A 27471-nucleotide genomic window follows, 5' to 3' on the forward strand; every position below is an offset into this window, starting at 1 on the left:
ATAAGATGTGCACTGTTATTCACATTGAGCACTGTTCTTTCTATTGTACACTGTTATTTCTGTATTTATAAATGGATTTAGAAAAAACAAAAAAGAGGCCGTGCGTGCTCTACCATTCTACGGATCTGCTTGAGTACTTAGCATTGTTGGTTGCTGGTGTTGTTGGATATTGTTCCCAGCGAGAAATTGTTCCACCTTTAAGCATATTTCTATTGAAAATGTAACTGTAGTGGTAAACATTTACAACCCAGCAGGGAGCTGTGCTAGCGTCTAACCTATCACATTGCTTTAGAGGAGGCTATAAAGAAATCATAGAGTGCCACCCAGTGGTCCTATCATGAAACAGTCTGCATAATTCAAACCTGAACGTACAAAAAAATGCCTACAGACATATGAGAATGCCAGCCCGGTAAGACCTCTTATGGTCACAGTGCACATTTATACAAATGATTGTTCCAGAGGCTGGATGATGGATTCACAGCTGGCCACTGTCTAGTGTCTGCAGGCATCTTTAGTGTGCAAAGCAAAAACAAATATCAACTCCAATAACGGAGCACAGTAGAGGGATTTATTCCTCATTTAAACCTGAACTCCGGGAAAACAGTTAAATACACAGATACCAAACATATATGGGGGTTGTTTTAACTGCCAAAGGAGTTGTAATACCTGTCCATCCAGTCCTGAGATTTACACAGTTCCAAGCACAGCCCTGTCTAGCAGAGTAGGAGCCCTGATTTTTTTTTCTCGGCTGCAACTGAGTAACACTTACATGTCTCTTTTCCAATCCCAACCTATGGCAGGACAGTGAAGGAGAACCATCACGCTGATCAGCTTATCTCTCTTTTCTCGACTATAATCAGCTTACTTCTTGCACCGCAGCACAACTAATTGGCTGCTTGTACTGCTTCTCCCTCCCCCAGTCTGAGCATTGCTGTACAAGGACTGCAAGAGGCTGATACCAAGTCAAATTCAAGTACTTACACTGCTTACATTTACAAAAATATATTTAAATACCTATTAATGAATACAGAGCTGCATTCATTTGTGAATTTTATATCAGGCTGGATTTCACTGTTAAAGGATATATCTGCTGCTAGCAAAAAAAAAAAAAAAAGATACGAAAAAGGTTTAAACTTTCCTGTGCCTCCCGTCCAAAGATCTGAAGATTCTCGGGCTGCCGCAAAGGATCATGGGGTGGGTGCATGCCAAGTACAGATCTTCGGCCGGGAGAAGTGGAGAGACAGAAGGTAAGTCAATGGAGGCAGCGTGCACCTGCACAGACACCGTGGGACAGGAAGTGCCAGGAAGAGAGAGGAGTCAGCGCTGGATCGGAGACCGCCACCAGCGCTGGAGGGACTCCTGAAAACTACAGGAAAGAAGAAGATGATCGGATCAAGAGGCATCATTTAAGGTAAGTCCTTACACTGGCATTGGGGGGGGGAAATATCCTTTAATGTCACTTTAAGGATAGTTGGCCGTGCCATGCAAATCATTTATTTTGCCCATGTGCATCAAGAATAGCTGGTTTCCAGGGCATAAACATTCTAATAATATAAAGCCATGTATTCTGAATTGCTTACAGCTATTTTAGACTTGTTGGCCATCATTAGTGCAGTGTATACTGACCATAGCTTTTATTAAGTATGGTTTGCAGACCAACAAAAACGTTTTATGGTGATGCTGATGGACTAAAAGAACCCTGTCTGCTTACAGCTTCACTTAAGGAAACTATCTGTACTGCCATTCTCAATCTCATTTTTAAATTGCTAGTTGCTTGGCTGATTAAGGGTACCATCTTTACTGGCTGCATCAGGAACTTACTAAGTAGTGAGGGCTAAAAATTGGACGTGACAGGCAACTAATATTTTGTGAAGCTGCCCATACACCTAACGGATATTGGCCGATTTTCGTATGTGAACGCGTTTTCATCCGATATTCGTAAGGTTGATGGGCAGTATACAACCACAAATACTGTACAATCCATCGACTTTTGACTAACCAGCAGGTTAGAAAACTTTGGTCGATCGTACGATTTTTGCAAGGTTGGTGGCGTTTCCGTATGTCAAAATCCGTACGATCTACACTGCACATGCGCAGGCGAAAATACAAGCGGTCAATTACCGCAATTCATCCAGGTGCTTTCTTCCAATTACCGCTGATCGTACGACGGTTCAATCATCGGACGATGATCACAAGGTGCATGGGCAGCCTTAGAAGGAGGTTGGAAATAGTACAGGTGTTTTTCTGGTGACGGATTTTCTTTCATTTCATCCACATATAAACAGAGAGAGGGTCAGACCTCTGAAAATCTGCTCCTTCCTGAATCAGATGTGATACTTGTGGAGCCATTATGAAAGGAGTGGAATTTGTGTGTTTAATTTGGCTTCTGAGCTCCAAAGCCCCATTGTACTGACTTAACACTGCTGCTGCTACACTGCCAGTAGGCTTTCAACCTACTGGAATTATATGAAACAAAGATCAGCAGAAAAATTAATATTTTATAGAGTGCATCTTATTGGAATTTGTACATTTTATCAGCAGTCTTATGAGTAATAAATATTAATAAAGAAATGAAAAAATAAAGAATTACCCTGCTGCCGCCCCTTAGTGTTCTCTGCATTGTTGGGATCCATGGCTACTGCTGAGTATCTGATATCCTCCCTTAAGCCTCACTCACACACCGGTAAGGTTAAGGGAACCTGTAACAATACAAATACTTTTGCTACCATTACCGACCCTCCTTTGAAATTGCTAGCTGCCTGACTCTTCTGCTTCAGAACTAAGTACCCATCCTGAAATAAGTATGTAGGCTTGGGGTTCCAACACTAGCTACATATTCATTGTGCTAATGACACAAAATGTGGTGGAGCCAAAAATTAAAGTGGTATCCAGGTAGTGGTTAGTTTCAGGATGTGACAGATGTGTTTCATTCATGACAGAATCACTTTAATACATATAATGAACTTATTGAGGTACTGGTATGCTGTTGTCTGTATGTTCCACCTAAGGCTTAAAAACAGCAGAGAGACTTTTAGAGGAGAATTGATCAAAACTGGAGCAGTCAAAATCTGGGGCAGTTGCCCATGACAACCAATCAGCTTCAATCTTTCATTTTTAAAGCTTAATTGAACAAACTGAAGAGAGAAGCTGATTGGTTACTCTGGGCAACTGCCCCAGATTCCGCCTGCTCCAGTTTTGATAAATTCCCCTCTTAGTTTTCAATGGAGTATAGGTGCGCTGATGTCACCACACTTGGACTTCATTGATAACTTCCTCCAGCTTCATAACCTGCAGATCCGTACAGACCTGGAATCGACCAAAGAGTCTTCAGAAACCCATACATTGCACTCTCGATACACTGATCATAGATCATGGTTGCAATGCTTTTTTTGTGTGCAAAAAGTGGAATTTGCCAGAAGCTCCAAACGGGTTGGAAAGCTACAAAAGTATCTGTAAGCAATACCCAGGATGGAAGCCTTTGCTCATGTTTGCATCAACAGATATCCATTATATCTGTTGATGCAATTTCCAAACAAGCAGGAAAAACACATATTCACCTCTGTAGGCAATGTGGAAAAAGCCATCTTTAAAATGTACATATGTACAGAAGTCTAAGCTCTTTTTCCTATTACTTTCTATGAAGAGCAGAGTCTTGGCAGTCTGCCACCCTCTTATATAAATGCACAGCAGGTGTTTCTAAGCTATTAGAATCCAACTGAAAATGGACTTTAGAGTATTTGTTGTGAGTAGTGATGAGCCTGTTTACCCAGTTTACCCAAGATTACCCAAGCCTGCTCAAAACTGTGACCGACTCTCCCCCCTCCCAGCCCATTCAGTGGCGGCAGTTGCAGCAGGGGCATTCCTTCTCCATTTGTGACATAAAGGTGTGGGGAGGGGAATGCGTACATCCACAATTGATTGGGCTTGGGGAAGAGGGATGGGGGTGGCAGTTTTGAGAAGACTTTGGCAAATCCAGCCAAACTGAATTTGCACCAAGCCTAGGCTCTTCACTAGTTATGACGTTTGGTTTTTAAAAGGTTTTTTTTTTAGAAGGAATAACTTCACAGTCCAAGCAGTAAGATAAGGCAGGGATAGCTCGTTTTAAAGCTTTTCTACTGCTTGTTAAGCATATTTCAAAACATTGATGGTCACAGTCTGGGCACAAGTTCACTTTAAGCTGGGCTTGTCGAAGGCTCTTTCCAACCCTAGGTTTTTGCTTATAAAGGCAAACTACGCTTAATCTGATCATTTAGATTTCTTGAAGTTATTGATAGTTCTAAAAGCATACCATACAGCCTCATGATTAGACTATAGGACTGAAGTGCCACAGCCTTCCTGGTTAGAATGACACAACCGCATGCAAGGACGTGTATAAATAACACATCCTACTAGAGAAACGTAGGTGCGAATGGAGTGTAACATAAGATGGGTTCTCCAATCCAGTGAGTGAGGATTTTGTATGTTTTTTAGTAGATGTTTAACTACAGGTTACTTTTACTTCTGACATGTCTAACGAACTTGATTGATATAAGTTGCTGCTTTGACCTCTGGCTCCTGGTGGGCTAGCGGACTGTTATACTGCAAATGTGCTTATGTAAAAAAAAAAAAGTGTCAAAAAGTACATAACAAGCTGAGTGACTTGTCATTTTTCTATTGGTTTGTTAAGCGAAAGAAAGGAAGCATCCAATTTGAACATTGTGTGCAGTGTATTTACAATATGTTCCTCCAGTTCCTATAATTGGTGTCCACATTCAACAATTTCCTCTGCAACATGGTATTACCACTTTGCTTAGACCGGAATATAAAAGAAAAGCTGTGTTAGTCATGCTCCTTTCCAATAACAATTTGCTGTACACCTGCATGAGGAAATTCCTTCCACTGATTACTTATAAAGTTTACCGAGTTGCTTGGTTTTATACTTTATGGGGACTTTATATGAAATGAGGTGAGACTAATAGTTCCAACAGGAAATTATGAGCACACGTAGAAGGAGAGAAGAGGAACCTACAGCCTAGGGTGCAAAAAGAAAGCATGTATAGCCCAACTATTCACATTGGCATGTTTTCTTCCAACCCCACCCAATAATATGAAAATTAGGCAGAACAAGGCTTCTGACACATGACAGTCCCATGTGATGGAACTATGGAAAATGCTCCTTTCCTTCAGGAACTTTGATTGACAGCAGGCTATTGATGGAAAGTATATGGGGCTCACCATACAAGAAGCTAATCATCAGCAGGGGATTTGATTACATCATTTGTTTCCATTGCTGGCTACCGAAGTACCAATCATAATACAGCTCCCAAGGTATTGTGGGAACTGAATTCTTTCCTTTCAGAACTATGGACTAAAGGCTGCTCTGCATATAAAGAGAGAAGGGCAATTCTTGTTTGCTGTCAGTGTTAAGCCCATGTCAGACTGGAGATTTTGTAGCAGCTAAAGAGTTCTCCTTAAATTTTTTGTAGTTAGTGGAAAAAAGAACTGCAGTCAATGTAAGGTCTTTGTTTCAAAAATCCCAAGTGATTTGTAGCTCAGTGACTTTATGGAGAATTTAGAGCCCGCAAAAGAATTGCCAGCTTCAGTAGCTACTCATGTTGTCTAATACAGCTGATGATGACTAGTGATGAGGCTGGGCTTGGTACAAAGTTCACCTAGGTCTGCCCAAGCCGGCTAAAAACTCTGACCGCTCCTTCTCCTCCCGACCCAATCCGTGGCAGAAGTAGCGGCATGGGCATTTCCCACCTCTTTATGACATACAGTATAGGTGGTAAACTAAAAACACAACTTTTACAGTATTTAGTTTTGGATAAAGTGAAGAGGGATTAGAAAACCTGTCAGGTTTTTATATCTCTTTTGTTCCCTGTTAGGGAGATTCACCCTCTCTGTTGTCCTGCTGACCGTTATCACCTAAAGTCAAAGAAAATCCCAAATTTTGAGTTATTACCAGAACACCCTAGGACACTAGTTCTGGTGACAACAGGTATTTCCCTCACTTTGAAGGGATTTCCTCTCACTTTCTGTTGTGGCTATCAGACAGGAGGGGAAGGTTAATCTCCCCAATGCAGCACAGATGGTAAACCAAAAAAAACTTACTCTATCCAAAATAAAATAAAAATTTTGGCTTTAGGTACACTTTAATGTCATATTGTAAGGTTACATACCCAGATAGCAAGCAATTGAGCTGCAAGTTTGAAAATGACTTGCTAAACTATTGCAGACTTGCCAAGCTTCACACTTTTGTTGTACAATTACAGCAAGTCTGCATTGCAAGTCTCCAGACCAGCGAGCTTGCAGAGCTCTTGCTAAGACCTGCAGGACTCTTGCTGTAGACTTGCCAAGCAAATTTGCTACAAATTCAAAAAGTGTCAACTAGAACTTGTGCTGCGAGTGTTCTGCAAGTCTACAACTTGCCAGGAATATGTGCAGCAAGTTAACAAAATTAAAATTTCACCCTGCCACACGTTTGTAGCAAGTTATCCTTGCTATCTGGGATAGTGTTGTATATATATATATATATTAACGTTAAAACATTTTGGTTACCACTACTGTCAACTCCAGAAAAAGGCTGCTCTATAGCATTGATATAAACATACACGCACATACAATCTAAATGTGTATGTTTCTTGGAAGATTTTTCAAAAGATGGATTTCAGCAGCCACATATGTACTCACAATGCTCTTTAAAGAATTACTGCCTCCTTAGATTTCAGGTCAAAGTGACAGTGTTCCTGCATTCCCTGACCCTTGCATATTTACCCTACCTGCACTCTCTTGCAGCTCCTTGCTTTCCTGCAGCCAAGGAAAGTACCCTGCAATTTGGGTACTGAGGAACCTGGTCCTCCAAGCAGCCAACTGCTAGGCCTGTGATCTGTCACATGAATGGAGAAGTGACATCATCAATCCCCTGTGTCACCAACACAGCCAATCTCAGCACTGGATGCAGTGGTGCAAAGAGCAGAGACAATATAACCTTTCCCTGCAAGGTCAAGGTGATCGTGTCACTTTAACACATTTGCCCAGCCGGTAAGAAATTAAACGTTTCCTCTACAAAGACTGCAGGCCAGTCTGTGAAACATATTCTCCCTAACAAGACAGCAAACAGAGTAGACAAATCATCGTGCTGCCTGGGAAATCATGGATTTACACTCCACCATTGTCTCTATCGACAGCCACAGAGCTGTGAGCTAATTGAGTTATAATGGAGGATAATTACAACCAATATTAGTACATTACACATTAGCATAGTTTTAGTGATAGATTCCTAGTTTGGAAATAATGAATGTTTAATTCATAAGGATCTTGAATACAATTACCATAAAATGGATTAAAGAAGAAGACACCTAATGGATCTGGTGAGCTACAAAATAAGTTAGGAGTCTGAAGTGATCTTAAGTGTAAAATAATGGTGTGCATTTACTATGTTATGTCGTTGCTGTGGAATCACTTACCAGATTAGTAAACTCAAATTACAATGGATTATATATAAAAAGGCCATTAAACTGTTTACATTATAAAATTCTGTGGGGTTTCAAAGAATGTAGCACATACTACTCTTGTCTGGACTAAAGTTCCCAAATGTCCACAGGCACATGTTATCAACTCCCAAACTGCAATGGTTGCAGAAGCAGGGAATGGAACAATTGTGTAATTTTTCAACCAGACATAAACTTTGGAATGGACATGTGGTCATCAACTGCCACATGGAATGAGCCAACCTGATACCATTAAAGTGTATATTTTAGTTTTGGATAGAGTGGGAAGGGTTTGATCCTTTGTTAGGTTTTTGTTGCTGTCTGTTCCCCCATTGGGAAGATTCACCCCTCTGTACTGGTGACCATTGTCACTGAGATAGAAAATAAGTAGAAGTCCAGGATTTTTCAGTTGTCCCCAAGGACATCTTCCAATAGTGATTCCTGTTCCAGGGACACTGTCTGAATCCTCGTCACTTTGGGAGATTTCTTTTAACTTCCTGTTTTGTTTCTGGGACAGGAAGCGAACGGATATTTCCTCAATGGTACACAGACAGCAAACAGATACCCTGGCAGGGGTTTAATCCTTCCCTACTCTATCCAAACCTAAAAATGTTTTGCCTATGCAGTCACCTGAACTTTCTGAAGGTTAACACCTCTGTCCACCAATTGCATGACTGCAACATTGGTTTAACCATATCTGCTGCTACTGACGGCCTTATTCATGGATTCACTCCCATAATTTTACTGCTGTCTGCTTCTGTTAGTGTTCTATTTGCATCTAAACTAACCACATATCATAACCCCACTTTAATCTTAGAAATACAACATACCCCTGTTTGTGGGAATAACATTGATGGTTTATAAGGCTAAATGCCTCTGACAGTCATACAAATGTTGAATTCACAAATCAGTAGCAGATCCTTCTATTCAGCATATGATAACAGTCAATGATGGAGCAGGACCAAGTGCAAATAACCTCCCACAGGATGGAAAATTAGGATGGGCAATAGATACGATATTATTCTGGTTAATTTGCATATTAGCAGTCACTCCAGCTTTATAAACTGAGAACAAAATGGTTAATAGATGTCAATTAGATATCTGAAGGGCTTTGTCATTAGAAACTGCAGATATAATTTTGTTCAAAAAAAAAAGTTCTTTAATTTTCACCCTAAGGTGGCCAATGTCCTACCCTATGTTAGTTCTGGTGTCCAATAAAATGACTCTGATGGCTACTAAAGTGCTCTATGGATTGGGAAGTAAGCAAACACAAACCTTCGCTCGCTCACTTCCCGATCACCTCCCTGCAGAGAGCGGTGACTGACCGCTCCCTACAGGGATTTCCCCCTCCCCTCTCCGATGCTCCAGCGCTGACTGGAGGAACGGACGGACGACGGACGGACGGGGGATGGGCGTTTCACAGCTGGCTCTGCCTCTAGATAGGCAGAGCCCGCTGTCAATCAGCCAGCTGGGTGAATCTCGACAGTATTGTCGGGATCCATCCCGGATGCGGCGCTCTCAGTATATAGCGGGAAATAGCTTGCTGTATACTGAGCTTTGGGTTACGGGAGGACGTTAGTATATGTCCTCCGTGACCCTAAACAGAACTATGGAATAAAAAGGTTATACCATAGTTTTCTTTTAACACTAGCACGCTTAAATGAAGTAAGATGATTCACACTAACTCCACCATTCCATCTACCATTCTATCACTCATTCATCCATGTATCAAGGAATCCACAAAAAGACTTCTAAAATTGTCTAAAGACAACACAAGAAATGTGATTGGCTGTGTGGGCACAATTTATTTGGATGGCTGTGTGGGCACAAGTTTGACAGCCAGTACTGCCATGAATCTACTGCCATGAATCTTTTCATATGTAGCAGAAGGTTGGAAGATGAGTGGTGTCGACAGATATATAAAAGAAGTCAGGTGGTACTGTATAGATTAGAACAACTAATCCAGCTGGACAGTTTCGAATTGCAGGCATCCACCAGATAACATGGAGATAAGATTGTCACCTGAAAATATTTGCTATAGGAAACTACTAAAACAGACCAAGCTGGAAAAGGACAAACATAAAATTATAAAGAGCCGAATTTTAAAAATGAAGGTTGATGGATAATGAGCATGTAGGCTCAACTCAATCAACCCAGCCCTTTACTTATTGACCCATTCAGTGGCAATCCTCTTTAACACTATAAAATATATGCTGGACATTAAACAAGGGGGGGGGGAAACGAAATTAGAATACATATGCATAGCTTCCATCTTTGCAAATCTTTTAATAATGAATCACATTGTATAATTTTCCAGAAGATAATTTTTTTAATATTACAAAGGAGCCAAAGTAAGAATTTAAGGAGAGTGGCTACTAATATGAGCTTCAAGGACATTTGAGAAGGGTGGAATCGCACAGAACAAGATATAATGTAGCATGACTGTACCTCATAAATGGTTCCATCTAAACAGTTCAGCACTCCATGTCCTTGACGTTGGTCCAGCACCCAGTTTCCCTCATAATGATCGCCGTTCCTGCAATAACACATATTTCTTGCTTATCAGCTTGCACGTGCCTGGCTTCAGTACTTAGTGCCAAAATAGACTGAGCTAAAATACTAAAGAGCATACCATTTCTTTTTCACGTTACAATGATTTTCATAAAGAAAGAGTCATTATTACAGAGACACTGAAACCAGGGGAAGGGGGCAAACTGCTCCATATATAGTATATATGCCTCCCTTTACATGCACTCAAATATTTAAGTGCAGGTCACAAAATGAAAGGATGAAATCTGTGGGGGGTTTTTGTATTTTGTCTAATATACTTTTGAGACCAGAGCTATATGAGTGAACTTTAGTAGATCAACCATACTACTAAAATTGCTGGAAATAAATTGCTAAACAGATGAAGAAATAGCTATTTATAGTGTTAGCTTTGTTTATTTTTGTTGTTAATGTATACAAGGCATTTTCAGATTGGAGGAGGTGGAGAGGAGGTGTGGATGACATCACAATCTCCATCGCATCCAATCATGTATTGTATTCATTGAAAAAAATTCAAGGGGTTCTCTGAATGAGCGAGCGAGCGACTCCCTGTGCAGAGGGGAAGTTACTGGAGCAGAAGCTGGAAGATCATGGCCATCACTGCATGTAGTGCGGACTACTACACCGATTCTTGGTATCCCCAGCGGCCCTCTGGATATCAGATATGGATACTCACATTGAGCCAAACTGGACCAATGTAAGTTTGCAAAAAAATATATTCCAAGAGTTCTGCTTAAAAACAAATCCCTAAAACCTTGACCTAACTTTGTACCTACTCCCCAACACCAGATCAACACCCAAACCTTTGTGCTTACCTTATCGGTGCCAAAACTTTACAGATGAATAGAGGCGATTATCATTATATCACACAGGCTGATGAACAAGGCATCAATCTGATAGACCAATGAGACAGCCACAAGTCATAAACCCCATTTGCATATAAATATCTTAAAATTCATGTATACATTTTGAGTTTCTTAGATGCAATACTAAATCAATTCTGTACAAAATAAAATCTTGAACTGTATTTTCTCAAGCTTGCCCTTGTGCTTGTTACATAACTTTGTGCAGTTTCTGCTTTAAAATACTACATAGCACAATATGTTAATAATAAAACACCTCACCAAAGACCGCCTCAACCCATATGTTCTATGCATTCCCCTAACAGAACACACATGAGAGAAAGTTTATGTGATTTACAACTTGGTTTCCACATTCCAAACTTTATTGGTATCCCCTTCGGCTTACTTTAATGCTTTGTGGTTAAAAGCAATGAAGGGTTGCGGGCAACACCTCACAATATAATGTCCATTTCAGTTAGAAGTGAAATGTAACTCTCAAAATACATATAGTAGAACAACATCTAAACGAGTATGGGAAAGGCACACAGTAAATAATATTCCTATTGTGTATACTTTGCAATTGCGAAAGTAGGTGACAATAGATGCATGCATTAAATGATGCTGATTTTCTCTGCTTGTTCCAAGAAGCCTTTGGAAATATACATATGAAACACATTCTCTGTGTCTTTTTTTTATTTAAATGGCAGTCCATTCAAGATTGATATTTTAGTTTTGGGTAGATACCAGTGGGGGTTTCTGTGGTAATATATCTGCATTTGTGAGATGACTACATCTATCACATTCTCATTTTAATTGTTTTTATTTCACAGCAGCAGATGTATTAAGGTATTTTCTTCTATAGCAAGTGGAGTAAGACGCCATGCCTTGGTAAGTGGACAAGGAAAATGCTGCAATCAAGAGAAAGCAGAGAGATGGTCATTCTGATGCTCCTGCTGCACCATGAGCATCCTGCTGCTCCTTCACTGTCTACTTACAGGCTGGGTACAGGAAGATGACCAGGATGTATTACTTAACTGCAGCAAAGAAAGGTTAGGTCACCAGAATGATTGGCCTATGCAAATCTGAGGACTGGATGGACAGAAATGCAAACCCTTTGGCAGGTAACACAGCTGCCACACACATATTTCATCTGTGTATTTAGCCGTTTGCAAGGAGTACATGTTTAAGCCCTAGGCACCAAAATGGCAAGGCACACCCTTGCTGCCTCTATTTACATTATACCAAACACAAAATCTTCAGAGACAAAAACATGAGTGGAAAAAAGAATCTCAACATTAAAATTTTGCGACGATTACAAAAGAAAACACACCCTTCATATTTTCTCTTATGCCAAATTCCGCAAGTATGTACGAGTCTTATGGAGTCCTTTGTGATTGCTTTGGAGGGGAGCCCAGTAAAGTCATGCAAAATCCTAGCCCATGCTTTTGAGACACCCAGAACTGTTTTCTGTGGGATATCCCTTTTCCAAGATAACAGTGTCACATGGGTGCCACTTGCCTTTACTAGAACTGATTGCACCTGTTGCCCAAGAAGTAGCCAAGCAAAGTAAATATGTGTACAGAGGTTTGTGCCAGGGAGCCAGCTAGCATTACACTGGGAGCTTTAGAAACACTTTGGAATGCATGACGTCAAAACATGTGTTTCTTCAGATTACAGGCCGTGCGCGCACAGTGTGACGATATCCCGCTGGCAGACACATGTAGCGTTAGATGACATACAGCACAAGCTGAGTGTTTACAGACGAAAAGTCTCACTTTCTGGACACAGGTGCAGATCGTCCGTGAAGCAAGTATCACATTATACCCCGTCAGCTCTCCAAGTATGAGGTTTTCTGCTTTGCACAGGAAAAAGGAACTAATGTTCCTTGGAACTGAAGAAAAATTTGACCATTGAAATGTAAACTTTGAGGAATGCAGTGACGTATTGCTTCATATATGTGGTTTTCAGTGAAGTACCACAAGGCAGTGTTTCTCAAGGCATGAGACAGGTACCACTGGTGCTACATACAGTGTGTGGATAGTACTTAACAGGGTTCAAGACTTAAAGCCCAACTGCTGCCAAAACGTTTTTATTGGGTTTTGGATAGACTTGGGAAGAATAGATATTTCAAGTTGTATTGGTGTCTGTGACTCCATTGTGGAGATTTTACCCTATTTTCTATCCCTGTGACAGCAAGACAAGAAATAAGAGGAGTGGTTTTCACAGGGGCAAGGAGTCATGGTCCTTTTCCTGTAACCTGTGTACCTACTGTAGAGATTCACCATCACTTTTTGTCAGTACAGAAAATGAAGGGAAGTAACTGCAAAGGGAGGAATCAGAGATCTTGCTGCGCTCCTTACCGGAACATCTAGGGACCCGTGAAGATGGGTGGGTGCTTGTAGTGACCATGGGTGGCATGGTAATTTAGCAATAAATGGTAATTGCTATATGCTAAATGGTAATTTAGCAATAGTCCATTTATTGCCCCGAAAGCGCTTGCATAGAATGGCAATGTGTCAATAAATGGACTATTGCTAAATAACCATTTGGAGTGCTGGTGACTTTATTTCTTCACTTGAGTAACTGCAAAGGGGACACAGACCACAATAAAAGGCCAAGATATTTAATAGAGAAGGTTTGCTACAGCAATGGTTGACAACCTGAATATTTTAATTTCATCACAATATATCTGAAAGAAACAAGCCAATGTATTCTAAGAGATCCCTACATCAGGGCTCAATATACTGGTGAAAATTGTAGTGGATTGATGCCAGACACCCCTACCCCTTCCCCACAAAGAAAGATATTCTAAAAGGCCAAACTACTCACCTAAATCTGTGAGAAGTGCCAGGTCACAAGTCTCCTATCTTTTTTCCTGCAAAAGAGGAGGGTCCTTCTGTCTGTCCAGAAGCAGGATCCTCTTAGGATCCAGAAGACCACAACAGCAAGGTGACATTGCAAAGAGGCGAGCAGTTTTCTTGGGCGAAGTACAAGGATAGCAAAGCAAGAGAAGTAAAACAATTTTTTTTTCTTTTTTTGGCAATAAGAGCAGTAGCAGGAAGGGGGAGAGCTTTGCCTGGAGATGGCCTTTTAAAAACTAAAACAGAATGTGAGTATCTGTGAGAAATTAGGCTTCAGTATCGAATTCAGGCATCATCTTTGATTTATAAAACACAGAGATTAAAGGAGAACTATGGGGTTAGGGTTTTTCCCCATAGTTCTCCATAGGGTAATGGGAGGACACAAACTAGAGTCCTCCCGTCACCCTAGGCTCAGTATACTGCGAGCTGCTGCTTGCGGTATACTGAGACGCCGCAGCTGAAGCGGATCCCGACAATTATGTCTGGATTCGCCCAGCTGCGTGAGTGACAGCTGGCTCTGCCTATCTAGAGGCAGAGCCAGCTGTACCCGCCCCCCCCCCCGTCCGTTCCCCCAGTCAGCGCTGAAGGATTGGAGCGGGGAGGGGGGAATCCAGCTCCTCCCCTGTCACGGCAGAGAGCCGTGACAGGATCGAGAGGTGAGCGAACGCTGGTATGTGTTCGCTCACTTCCCGATCTACTGAGCCGACCTGTGACAGTCTCATTGTCACAGGTCGGCTAGAACTATGAGGATGAGTGAAAAGCACTCATAGTTCTCCTTTAAATCTGTCTTTGTAACAAGGGCTATTATGGTTAAAAGAAAAAAATACTCACTGGTAACTCATCTGTGCTTCTCCATTCTTTTTGTTCTTGTGAAAAGCTCCTGAGTATGTCTGTCCATCTTTGTCCACCAACAAACCATGCCCTACACCGAAAATAAAGCAACTGGTCAAAGAAAGTGGAGATACATTCTTTACCATTAGGTAGAACTTTAAAAAAAAAAAAGTTGTGGATATATCTGGGATATTTCCCAGACATATCAGCTCATGTGCTCTGCACTGCACCCTGCACTCAGAGTGTACACAGACAGATGATCGCTGATCAGTGTACAGATTGGGTTGCCCGCATCAAACCTCAGGGTATTAAAAGCATGTAGAAACCTCTGAGCCAGGCAGCTGACCAGGTATGGATTAGTTGGTTGTGCAATGTGGGAGATGTGGCCCTAATGTTCTCACTATGAAGCATCAATTTTTAAAGCTGGAAGGGTTTAAAAACATATTTTGCCTATGGCATATCTTCTCTGCTTACCAAATCAATGCTAATCCCTTATCCATGCAATTCTGCTACTTTTATGTGTTTTCATGGGATAAAAAAGCCCCAACTCCCTCTCATTTTTTCTATAAAATAGTAGGCCAACCCATGAGTCAGTTTTATAGTTCCATCAGAGTTACACACCTTGCCTCTTGGTTTGAAGTAGCTCCGTCAAAAGATTACATATTCCTTAGCTGACCCTATTTTTATAAGATGGTTTTGATATTTTAACGGGAGAGGATATATCCAAATATGGTCTATTTGTGGCACATTATGGCCAGATCAAGTATGACTCAAAGTCATTACTTTCAGCAGAAGAAAAAATTAACTTGTAAATAAAATGAATTGTGACAGTTCTAATAGTAGTATTGGGAGCACATAGTACATTTATTACTCACCTTCTCTTATTCCAAAAACAAACTCTCCTTCATATCGCCCACCATCTTTGTAATGCATGACACCATGTCCATGAAGTTCTCCCTCTTCAAATTCACCAGAATATTTGTTTCCTGTAGGAAAACCAGATTGTTTTATCAAACAACAACAGGATGGTTTCTGTCAAGCACAAAGCCCCTAGCTCAAGAAATCGATGTGTGGAAGAAGCCTGCCCACAAGCCTAAACTCATCCTCCTCTTGTTGAACCCTAAAGCAGGTGTGTGAACTTCCTTCATCTCTGAAGAAACAGAGTTTAGGGCTGACCTGAGGCTTGAAAGTGAAGGGTTTAGGGCTGATCTGAGGTCTGAAGGTGCATGAATTAAAGCCGAAGGTGTGAAGGTGCATGAATTGAGACTGATGGGAGGTGTGAAGATGCATTTATTGGTACTAATCTGAAGTGTGAAGGTGCATGCATTGGGGCTGATCTGAGGTGTGAAGGTGCATGTATTTGGAATGATCTGAGGTGTGAAGGTGCATGCATTTGGGATGATCTGAGGTGTGAAGGTGCATGCATTGGGGCCAGGGCTGCCATCAGGGGGGGTACGGCCGATACTCATGTAAGTATTCCTCTATAGCTGGTGGTATTCTGCATTGTGCTGTATAATGTACAATTGCTGGGATTTGTAGTGCTCTATAGTTGGTGGTATTCTGCATTGATTGCTGTATAATTTTACCCTTTCCATTTCACTTCATTGCACACCACATTTTTTTTTTACTTTCACCGCTCCAAGCTTGACTGTTGTGACTTGCTCAGTGTTCTTTGTACAGCACTGCGATATATTCCAGAGCTATATACATGTATAATAATAGTGTGTGACTGTGGGGGGACATTAGAGTGTAAGCTCCTCTGTACAGAGACTGGTGTAACTGGCTCAGTGTTCTCTGTACAGCACTGTGGAATATGTCAGAGCTATATAAATGTATTATTATTATACAGGATTTATATAGCGGCAACAGTTTGAGCAGCGCTTTACAATATAAGGAAGACATTACAATCACAATACAATTCAAGACAAGATGGTAAGGAGGGCCTACAACCTAAAAGGGAGGTGAAAGTGATACATGAGGAGGTTATCCACATAAATGTACAATAAAAACAGTGTGATTGGCTCAGTGTGGCGGCGGTACAGGGGAAGGGGGGGCGGCCCGGTCTAAAGCCATGTAAGGGGCCCCGAAATTTCTGATGGCTGCCCTGATTGGGGCTGATCTGAGGTGTGAAGGTGCATGTATTTGGGCTGATCTGAGGTGTGAAGGTGCATGCATTGGGGCTGATCTGAGGTGTGAAGGTGCATGCATTGGGGCTGATCTGAGGTGTGAAGGTGCATGTATTTGGAATGATCTGAGGTGTGAAGGTGCATGCATTTGGGATGATCTGAGGTGTGAAGGTGCATGCATTGGGGCTCATCTGAATTCTGAAGGTGCATAAATTGGGGTTAATCTGAGGTTTGAAGGTTCATGAATTGGGGCGGATCTGAGGTCTTAAGGTTTGGAAAGAGTGGTGAGAGATCAGAATCCCTGTCAACCTTTTTATTGCTGTGTCCTCACTTGATTGACTTGCCCCTCTATTCGTCCTAGTGACAAAGTGGGAAAAAACATTTTGCATTGTTACCAGAACAGGAATAGAGGCAACATTTTCCATTTGACAGCTGTCTACCATTTACCTCACTTTAGGGACTAGGAAAGAAATGGCAAAAAAACAATGACAGGGGTTTCAATTATTTAGGCCCCTTTCACGCGGGCTCATCACAGCAGTACGGAGTAGATGTCTGTACGGACATCTGTGTCCGTACAGTTTTTTTCCTCCATCTTGCAATGGAGGAACCAAAAATGCAATTATTGGACCCCATGTCAATCTATGGGGAATCGGATGTAAACAGACACGGTTTACATCAGATTATTCCCCCGATCCAGCATGATAAGGTTAGGTGAAATGGATCTCTGGTCCGTTTGTTTTTCCGGACCTGGTCCGGAGTCTGGGGTAACCGGGTGTAAACGGACACCCATCCGTTTACACACAGCTACCCATAAACATACACTGGGCATCCGATCGGGTCTGTCTGAAAAACTGCCGTGTGATATGGGCCTTACTGTACCGGAAGTATGTTTTTGTTTCTAATATGACAAGTTAAAATGTTGTAACAACTATATCTATAAAGTATTAATAGCAAATACGAGGAGAGTTGTGGCATTCTATTGCAGACATTCTATTGCAGACAACAAGACAACAAAGTCATCTCTTATATGCTTCACCATAGATTAGTGAGACATGACATTGTGGCACTAATAGTTGGGGTAGAAAGCAGTAGACCAAAGCTGGCAGCCAGGAAGATATTTACTAATAGCATGCCAGAGTTTTCCAAGTTTTAGGACTCTCAAGACATTATTCGATATCAGAAACTGCATGCAAGAACCTGGAAGTACCAGCTATATAAAAGGAGAACTATGAGATGAGTGATTTCCACTCACCTCATAGTTCTAGCCGACCTGTGACAATGAGACTGTCACAGGTCGGCTCAGTAGATCGGGAGGTGAGCGAACACATGGCGGCGTTCGCTCACCTCTCGAGAGCCGTGACAGGGGAGGGGCTGGATTCCCCCCTCCCCGATCCGATCTGCCAGCGCTGACTGGCTGAAACGGACGGGGAGGGGGCGGGTACAGGAGGCTCTGCCTCTAAATAGGCAGAGCCAGCTGTCACTCACGCAGCTGGGCGGATCTCGACATCGATGTTGGGATCCGCTCCAGCGTCTCAGTATACCGCTAGCTGTAGCTTGCGGTATACTGAGCTTAGGGTAACGGGAGGACGCTAGTTTGTGTCCTCCCGTTACCCTAAGGAGAACTATGGGGAAAAGCCCTGACCCCCATAGTTCTCCTTTAAGGTAAGTGTCAAATTAACAACTTTCCAATGCCCAGAGACTTGCTTCAAATGTATTAATGTTTATGTCATTGTAACAGTCTGGCATGGTTCCCTAAACTACATGTACAGTATATATTAGGAGCTGTATTTATCCTAGGGAACTTGAGTGTTCCCAGAATGGCAGAGAAGGATATTGATAAGAACTTTCTTGTATTACCATTCATGTAAATAATATAATAATACCTTTAAATGCTGCAATACACATTACAATATTCTTTCAGAAGCTGATCTTTAGCATGTATGAATATAGCTGCTCTTCTTTATTCTCTACTTTCTGAAGACAATTTATTGAACTAGTATGCTCTACTTTGTTAAGGATACCGTACTTGTCCAAGTTCGTGGTGTAATCTACAGTAAACTAAATTCCAAATGTTGTGATTTATAACATATAACTAAAACTGCACCAATCCTAAGATACAAAAATCCTATTACTAAACAATGGGAAGTAGGGCTGCAACAACTAATCGACATAATCGATTATAATCGATTATTGAAAAAGTTGTCAACTTTTTCAATAATCGATTAATCGGCTTCCGATCAGTTGGCCCTGTTCACAGCTCCACACGCTGTGCGCCGCACCTCCTCCCCACCTCACGCTCGCCGCTGCCAGACCCGCTCGCATTCACGCTCCACACGCCGCACCTCCTCCCCGCCTCACATTTCCTGCCCATCCACATCCACGATCGGCAAGGGACGCGGGGAGATGTAGTAAGGAGGAGCAGGTGTGGGGGGATGACAGCCGCTGATAGACAGGTCCAATCTCAGAAGCAAGTTGCTGGAAGACTGCTCAGGTAAGCCTGCACTTTCCCACACATGGTGCTCTATAATGTATTGCTGGGATTTGTATTTCTCTATAGCTGATGGGACATTGTGCTGTATATTATACATGGGAATACAAATACCAGCAATACATTATACACTGTATGTATATTGTATTGCTGGGATTTGTTGTACTCCTCTATAGCTGGTGATATTCTGCATTGCGCTGTATAGAGGACTACAAATCCCAGCAATAATACATTATACAGCGCAATGCAGAATACCACCAGCTATAGAGGACTACAACAAATCCCAGCAATAGTACGTTATAAAGTGGTACAATGCTAAATACCACCGGCTATACAGGACTACAAAACCTAGCAATAGTACATTATACAGCGCAATGCAGAATACCGCCAGCTATTATGTACTATTGCTAGGATGTGTTGTATTCCTCTATAGATGGCGGTATTCTGCATTGCGCTGTATAATGTGCTTTTGCAGTCCTCTATAGCCGGTGCCATTCTGCATGCATTGCTGTATAATTTTACACTTTCCATTTCACTATATTGCACACCACACTATCTTTTTTCTTTTTTACTTCCACCGCTCCAAGCTTGCTCCTGTGATGGACTACAACCTCAATACAAACTAGTAGTCCCATCACTGGAGCCATTTTTTAAACTTTATTTTATTGTTTATCCGATTAACTGATTAATCCAACCTAATAATCGGCGAACTAATCCATTTTGAAAATAATCGTTAGCTGCAGCTCTAATGGGAAGCATAAACCATTGGTCACTATTTTTCAGATAAGCGTTCTTTAGAGATTTACCTATTCAGTTGCATACTCTATTTTGTAGGCGAATAGAACATAGCTTGCCCATTGGATGGACGCTGTGTACTTTTACAAAATCCAAGCACACCGCATGCTATCATTACTTCACATCAGTACTTTCATAATACAGTTACAGAATAAAATGCATGTCTCATTGATATGTGGTATCTGAAAATATATGTCTCCAAGGCCATGTGTTCTTAGATTACACTTTTTTTTGGCTGTTATATGATGTGTGCTGCCTAGTGGCTCTGCTGCCATAGTGCATTAATGGAAATACTTGTAGATTTACAGAATGCAAAAGGGGAGCTTATGCAAACCAGTGTTTGGGGATGTGGGATGTGTGTGGGGAGATGACAGAACCTCTTTTCAAGATTACATATCTAAAGGATTCAGGGAAGGCTTCTATATATCATGATAATCCATCACAATATGTCATTGGTTCATGGGAGAAGCCTAAGGCAGACCTTAAGGGATTAAGGCATGAGTGTTGCTTCTCCATTCATTGTCCAGTCACAGGCTGTGGACGGGAAGGAGACCTGTTACTGTAAAGCTGACCCTATACACTTCGACTTTCACGCTTTTAAATATAAAGTCCATTGATTCCCCTATCCACCCTGAACAGCATGGATGGAAGAATCCCTGCTGCGAATTTTTGTACCCAAACAGCGTGTGCATCTGGTTCTATGCAGACGCTGTTCGTCCGATACTTTTCACACCAGCTCCTTGAAAATCAACTTTTGTTGCATGGGTGGGTGTTGACAGGGCCAGCTTCACCGAACTGCAGCATAGAAAACCAAGATTTCCAGGTCTACAAAACAGGGGCTGTAGTGCCTGGGAGTGCTGTGTAAGTCTCAGGAATGGATGGACAGAAATACAAATCCTTGGGTACTTTAAACAGCTCCCATTTGTCTAGGTTAGGCCCCTTTCCCTGTTAATTCGAGCAGAATGGAATTGATGTCATTTTTGTGACATGTCTGTTCAGTTCTTTCCTCCATCTTGTGAAAAAGCAGAGCTTAACAGATCCATGTTAGGACTATGGGCAGGCAGATGGGGCATTACATCCTATTACATCCAACCCTATCAGGTTTGAAAAAAAAGGAATTATTTTCCATTTTTGTTTTTGCACCTAGATAGACTTAGTGGTAAAAGGATGATATAGACCAACACTGCGCTTTCAATCAGGTCTACCTTAAAAACGGACAGGCAGATCTGATGGGAACGGTAGGGGAAAGGGGCTTTATCGGTGTATTTTTCTGTTTGCCTAAAGCTAAGAAACTCCATCTATTACACATCAATCACCTATTGTAATGAAAAAATGATGGTGCAATGGCTTCATCTAGTGTTTGTTTTAGGATATGGATTTTCATATCACCGTTCTGAATCGTAAGAAGTTGCTAAATCATCAGGATTCTGTTAACAGCTCAGAACAATTAGATTTTTCTTTCCAAGAAACCTCACCATCAAATTATTACTGAATATTATGCAACCCTCAGCAGATAAAAGCCTGTGAGCTAGATTCATGTGTTGTCAAGTAGAAGAAGAAAAAAAAATAGAAAATGATAATTAATTCAGCTGTGGAGAAAGTGCATCATTCTTACTTAGTGGATATGTGTGTAAAGAATATATTTCCCTGCTATAGTTACCTTAATGTCTTCTATTCTAAGAAAATTAAAAAAAACTAGTAAAGGTGATCATACACTAGTAGATTTGCGGTCGGAAATTTTAGTTTCTGCCACAAACCCTCGTTCGATTATAGCTTGAATACTCCATCAAGCATAGTCAAATGTAGGTTTGTTTGCCTAAGTCCTCATTCACACAGGGTAGAGTGGGGCCGTACAGATCCAGCTATAACGGGCCGTTTCCAGGAGGGACAGGTGCTGCGTGTGATTGTACGCAGCAGCCTGTTCCTCTCTATGGGAGTACGCGGTCGTACGCTGCCATACGCTCCCCCGGACTGCACATCCGTGCGGTGTCTGTGCTCGGACGCAGACAGGATCCATCCTGTCTGCGTCCGAGTACGGACACCCGCACCCGCATGGATGTGCAGCTCGGGTGAGCGTACGGCCACATACTTCCATAGAGAAGAACAGGGTGCTGCGTACAATCACACGGCCCGACCGTACGCTGTGTGAATGAGGCCATGGGACACAGCAAAAACACATAGCACCGCGTCTGCAGATCCGCATCTGATCCAGGCCTGATCAGGACCTGAAACTCATGTGAATAGGCCCTTAGGCTGGGTTCACACGTAGGCGTATCGAATATGCGCGTCTGTCGCGCCACGCGTTTTAACCGTGATTCGCGGTAAAAAAAACTGCGCGACAAACGCGTGTTTCCGAGGGCTACCTGGCTGTATCCAAATGGATACGCGCGGCAAATACGCCCCAAAGAAGCTCCTGTACTTCTTTGGGGGTAGGGCGTTTTGCAGCGCGTTTCTGAGTGATGTAAAACGCCCAGGTGGGAACCATGCCCATAGGCAATCATTGGTTTTCACATGTTGAGCGTTTTACAGAGCGTAGGAACGCACTGTAAAAACGCCCAGGTGTGAACCAGGCCTTAGGGCTTGTTCACACCATAAACAGTGCGTTCCAGATTGGTCAGCTGCTGGAACGCACTGTATCGCATCCTGGCTGGCTTCCTGCGTTCGCGGGGCGTGGCGGTGCATTAAAGTGAATGGCACCTCAGCCACACCCCCCACCTGCAGTGCGATCGCCCGCAACAGAACGCACATCAGTTAATGCGTTCTGGTCCAGTGTGGTCTGAAAAAATGCTGCAAGCCAGCCGGGATGTGATACAGTGCGTTCCAGCAGCTGAGCACTGTTAAGAGGATATAGTCATCTGATTCTTCAGTCCTGCAGCAGTGACCGCTCACCTCTCTCCCCTCTGCTCCGGCTGTGGTCTGTCCCTCGGCATCCTGTTGTCTAATAAACCTGTATTAGACGTGATGATATCATGGGTCCTTAGACTGCTGGAACCTGGGGGAGAAGAGGCTGTGGGGACTGGTCAAGCAGGCAGGTGGGACCGCGGGTCAAAACTAAGCACTTAACCCTTGCAGTACAGGGCTAGCCCCACTGCAAGGATTAATTTGAATACATCCTGGAGTTCCTCTTTAAATAGCACACTAATGCACCTCCATTGCTGTGCACCACAATGTACAATATGGTTCTACCATGGGTCGCAGTGTTCTCCGTTACCAAAAATGCAGCAGGTACAATTCTTGATCCACTGTACTGCATTTGGCAGCTGAATCAAATGAATGGACATCCTTAATGCAACACACGTGTCATAAACACACTGTGATGGATCGCCTTGGTTTAAATGGGTCCTCAGTGACCTTGTGAGGTGATCTCTGAAGCCTGGTTGCAATGGATTACATAGAAATCAGATTAAATGAAATTGCGTGAACTTTCAGATTTTATTATAGCTGCAGTGTTTTCTGCATAACATTAGTAGCTCACTAAATGGTTTCACTTGCTGTCTGGAACTGCTCTTGCATAAGTCAAAGCGACAGGAATTAACCTGATGTTGCCCAGTAACGCAGTCCATTTCCAGTAATTTCTCCGTGTATGAACTCCCCTTCATAGTAACTTCCATCTCTAAATAAAAGCTTCCCGTGACCTGCAATAAAAAGGGATAAGTGGTAGTCATTACTGCCTCTAATGACTTTTTCTTGTTTATATGTTAAAATGTATTGATTATTCAATTCGCCATATGTTTTTACACTCGTGTTGTGATGTACAGCATTTTTATGAGGTGGACAGCTGTACAGTTAGAACAGAGGATATATTCCCAAAAAGCCTGTTAATAAATGTATTATTACCTAATGAGCTTATGTAATCAAGCAGTGCTATGAAGACAGGAATGGCAAACATTAAAAACTCAACCTTCAGGTGCCCAAAGAAATAAGATCATCCGCCTGGGAATGGCTGAGTGTGGGAACGATCATATCACTATCAAAGGGATCACATGACTATGATTTCTTAGCTGAGTAATTGATTTTAAGGAAAACACATATTACCAGGTTTGATTTCCCAGCCAATTGCTTTTACTTTAAAACAAAGATAAGCAGACACTGGGGAAGTCATCCTACTCTTTCCACGCGGAGCGAAACCGTGCAAGTGCTAACATATGCGCAGATTTTGCACGTTTGCAGCTATTACTATAGCCGGAACGTGCAGAATCCACCCATAAAATCATTATTGGACTAGGAACAAAGGTATTAGAATGAGGTAGCTTTTGGGGGTTTAGAGGTAGTTAATACCTATGCTTTGTGTTATAAGAGTTCTATAAGTGTGTACTCTGTAATGACAATGGGATAGTCCATGAGGTAATCGCTTTTAAAAATTAGTTTTTTACTTGTGTCATCTGAAATTACCAATAACCACAGTAATAGTTGTTGGACGTATGTGCTATTGTCATTTTTTTGTATAACTTGGAAGTTGATTTTGTATATGAAAGGCAATCAAAAAAAGAAAAATATATTCTAAAAGACGCACGGTTTCGTACTTATGTTTAGCACGGCTCGGTCTGGCCGAATACGCGTGGAAACCACATATGTGTGAATGGCGCCTTATTGCTCTCTTACAACTAAAGTCTCACTGGCAGTCTGGATGCATTGTTCTCCTGCTCCCCCTTCTCCCTTCATGGCAATAAAGAATGTTTGGCTGAGCATTTGTGTGTATAAGAACACTAGGTAAGCTGTAGCTTAATGTCCAACCACCTAAAAACAGCTAAAAACATATTAGCTAAAAACATATTAAAAACATACATAGGAGGCCAACGTTAAATCAGAACTACAGTCCAATGGGTGGTGGTAGGCAATTATGCACATTATGAATGAGTGTTGCCGTAACCGTTGTGTTTGGAATAAATCATAGAAAGACAATTTGTTTTCTTACCATTTTTTATTTGATGGGATATTAAGCTTAGTGTGTTAAAGAGCAGTGTTGACCAACGTGGTTTTTAGTAGTTTTAAATAGAGTGGGGAAGAGGTAGAACCCATCAGCGTTTATTTCTTGTGTCCATGCTGGGTTACCCTTGTCACCGGGATATATTTCTTGTGTCCATGCTGGGTTACCCTTGTCACCGGGATATATTTCTTGTGTCCATGCTGGGTTACCCTTGTCACCGGGATATATTTCTTGTGTCCATGCTGGGTTACCCTTGTCACCGGGATATAAAGTGATGGGAAATTGAAAAGGTGACATTTCTCCTGACATTTTTTCTCACTTCCTGTTGAATTAATAAATACCCAATAGAGGTTCTGACCCTTCCACACTCTATCCAAACCTACAGAAAAATGGTGGTTGAAGTTTGAGGGCTAGTTCACACCAGCCTCAGTGCGTTTCGGCCCGATTCTGGCCGGAACGCACTGGATCAAATTCTGGCCAGCTCACTTTGTTTCTGACTGCACCGTGCCGGAACGCAGGCACTAATGTGCCACGTGTTCCCGTGCGGTCGATCACATTGCGGCCAGAGGGCATGGCTGCGTTGCCATTGAGTTCAATGCACCGCCACACCCCCTCTCGCCCCAAAACAAAGTGAGCCGGACGGAATGCGATCCAGTACGTTCCAGGTCAGAATGGGGCCGAAACGCAATGAGGCTGGTGTGAACTAGCCCTTACTGTAGCATGCATTTCCAGCAAGATGGTAAAGCATTCCCAACAAAATGCATCATTTTCATGAGAATTGAAACACACATTTGGTTTGCATAAAAATGACAAGAAGAAATGTTTACTGAAATATTAGCAAAGAGAAAGAAAGCTTACCATGTTTTTTACCATCTTTCCATTCCCCTTCATAGCGGAAAAATGAATTTGTGTAAACGTAAATTCCGTATCCTAAAAGACATAAAAATATTGATGATTATTAGAACTTGCAGTAGCATAAAAAAAAATGCATCTCTGCTTAGAAAACAACAACATTCTCCAAGTAATGCCATGACAATGCTCTTTGCAGCCCTCTCCTGGCAGCCCAGGCCGGTGTGATGACATGCCCCCGGGAGACAAGTTGGTGACATGCTCCCTGGGATTGGTTCAATGTCAAGCTCCCAGAGGGAGGGTCCATGACAGCCTGGGCTCACAGGAAGTTGGCCATCATGCATCCAAGAAGACAACAAGTACTGGACCTCAGAGAGGACTTTATGTGGGGTACATTGAGATAGAGGAGGTGAGTAAAGCAGCAAGAGCCATTTCATACGGCCTGTAATACGCCCAGGTGTGAACCATACCCATAGGGAATAATGGGATTTTGGTGTTTGAGCATTTTGCAGAGCGTAGGAACGCGCTACAAAACGCCCAGGTGTGAACCGGGCCTAAGAGTTGCCATTTGCAGCAACCACCTCAGGCTGCATCATTATAGGGAACTTGCAGCTGGCTAAGCACTCAAACAGTAACTACATCTTATACAATGCTGTTCAGCTGTTTCCAGCCAGCTCAGTCGATATTCAAACTGACTTTAGTAGAGCCAAATGGTGCTTACAGGGCCACCTACAGCTTGAATTTCAGTCGATTCAGCAGGAATTGGCCAACATTTTAGTCGTCTATGACCAGCTTTTGGGCTGGCTCAGCAGAGGGTGTATTAGACCTATACAGAGGCACCACTGCTCTAACACAGGGAACAAGGTTCCTTCTCTGCAGCATGCTGGCAGGGAGCAGGCATTTCTACTCAGGATGTGGCTGCTTTTAAAAAAACAAACTAAAACTTTAAACACCTTTTATGTTAATGCACCTTTACTATATTTATTGGCTTTGAAATAAAACTTCATTTGGGCTTTAATGTACAGCACTGTAAAGCTAAGAACAGATTTGAACACCAAACTAACCTAATGAAACAAAAAGTCAATGGTCCCATTAACTCTGTTAAAATGACACGTTCCCCTCAGTATACTGACTTTTAATGGTAATGTTTGAGAAAAAGATTGTTATAATAGCAGTTTGCAGTTCTCGCATGAAATGACACTAGCTTGATATTAAGCGGTGGGCTTGTTCTTCAAACCAAAAGCCATTTTCAGCCCCTGCCAAGACAAAGACGGACTGTTTACATCATGCTGTCTTAAAAGGTTATTTTTTGTTTCAAGTCACTGTATCAGATGGCGATATATTAAACTGGAGAATGAAGTCAGCCTAGTAAGCAGGTACATGGAAAACGAAATTCACGGGACTCTGCGGAGTTTGAGGACAAAGAGCTCTCTGAGTCATCATTATTTCTTTTGGACTGGGCTAAAACAAGGCAGCAGCTGCTGTGTAAAGTTTAGTTTGGACCGCGGCTCTGGATGCTATAACCATTTATTTCAATACGAATCAGTCCGGGTACATAACTATAGAGTACAATCACAGCCTTTCTTTGATATTACAAAGAATATAAATACATTGCCCTCGGGATACATTCTTTATGCGGTGACGTTAGAGGAATGGTAATTTCGCCGACTCTGTGTTCTAGGTGGTACTTGTATATATATTCTATATATCTATATATATATCTATATATATAT

At 42.1% G+C, this 27471-nt stretch overlaps 1 protein-coding gene across 1 annotated transcript in view; it reads right to left on the minus strand.

Annotated features, from left to right (window-relative positions):
• Positions 1–27471, minus strand: part of MORN1 (MORN repeat containing 1) — a 67614-nt gene that overhangs the window by 39550 nt on the left and 593 nt on the right. The window contains exons 2-6 of the mRNA XM_018553083.1: positions 25748–25819; positions 23499–23597; positions 15429–15539; positions 14554–14644; positions 9921–10008 (exon numbers count right to left, since the gene is read on the minus strand). Of these exons, the coding sequence (XP_018408585.1) occupies positions 9921–10008; positions 14554–14644; positions 15429–15539; positions 23499–23597; positions 25748–25819 (461 nt within the window). The remainder of the gene's footprint in view (positions 1–9920; positions 10009–14553; positions 14645–15428; positions 15540–23498; positions 23598–25747; positions 25820–27471) is intronic.

Source organism: Nanorana parkeri, unplaced genomic scaffold (assembly GCF_000935625.1).
Source record: "Nanorana parkeri isolate BGI_ZX_2015 unplaced genomic scaffold, ASM93562v1 scaffold109, whole genome shotgun sequence".
Lineage (NCBI taxonomy): Eukaryota > Metazoa > Chordata > Amphibia > Anura > Dicroglossidae > Nanorana > Nanorana parkeri.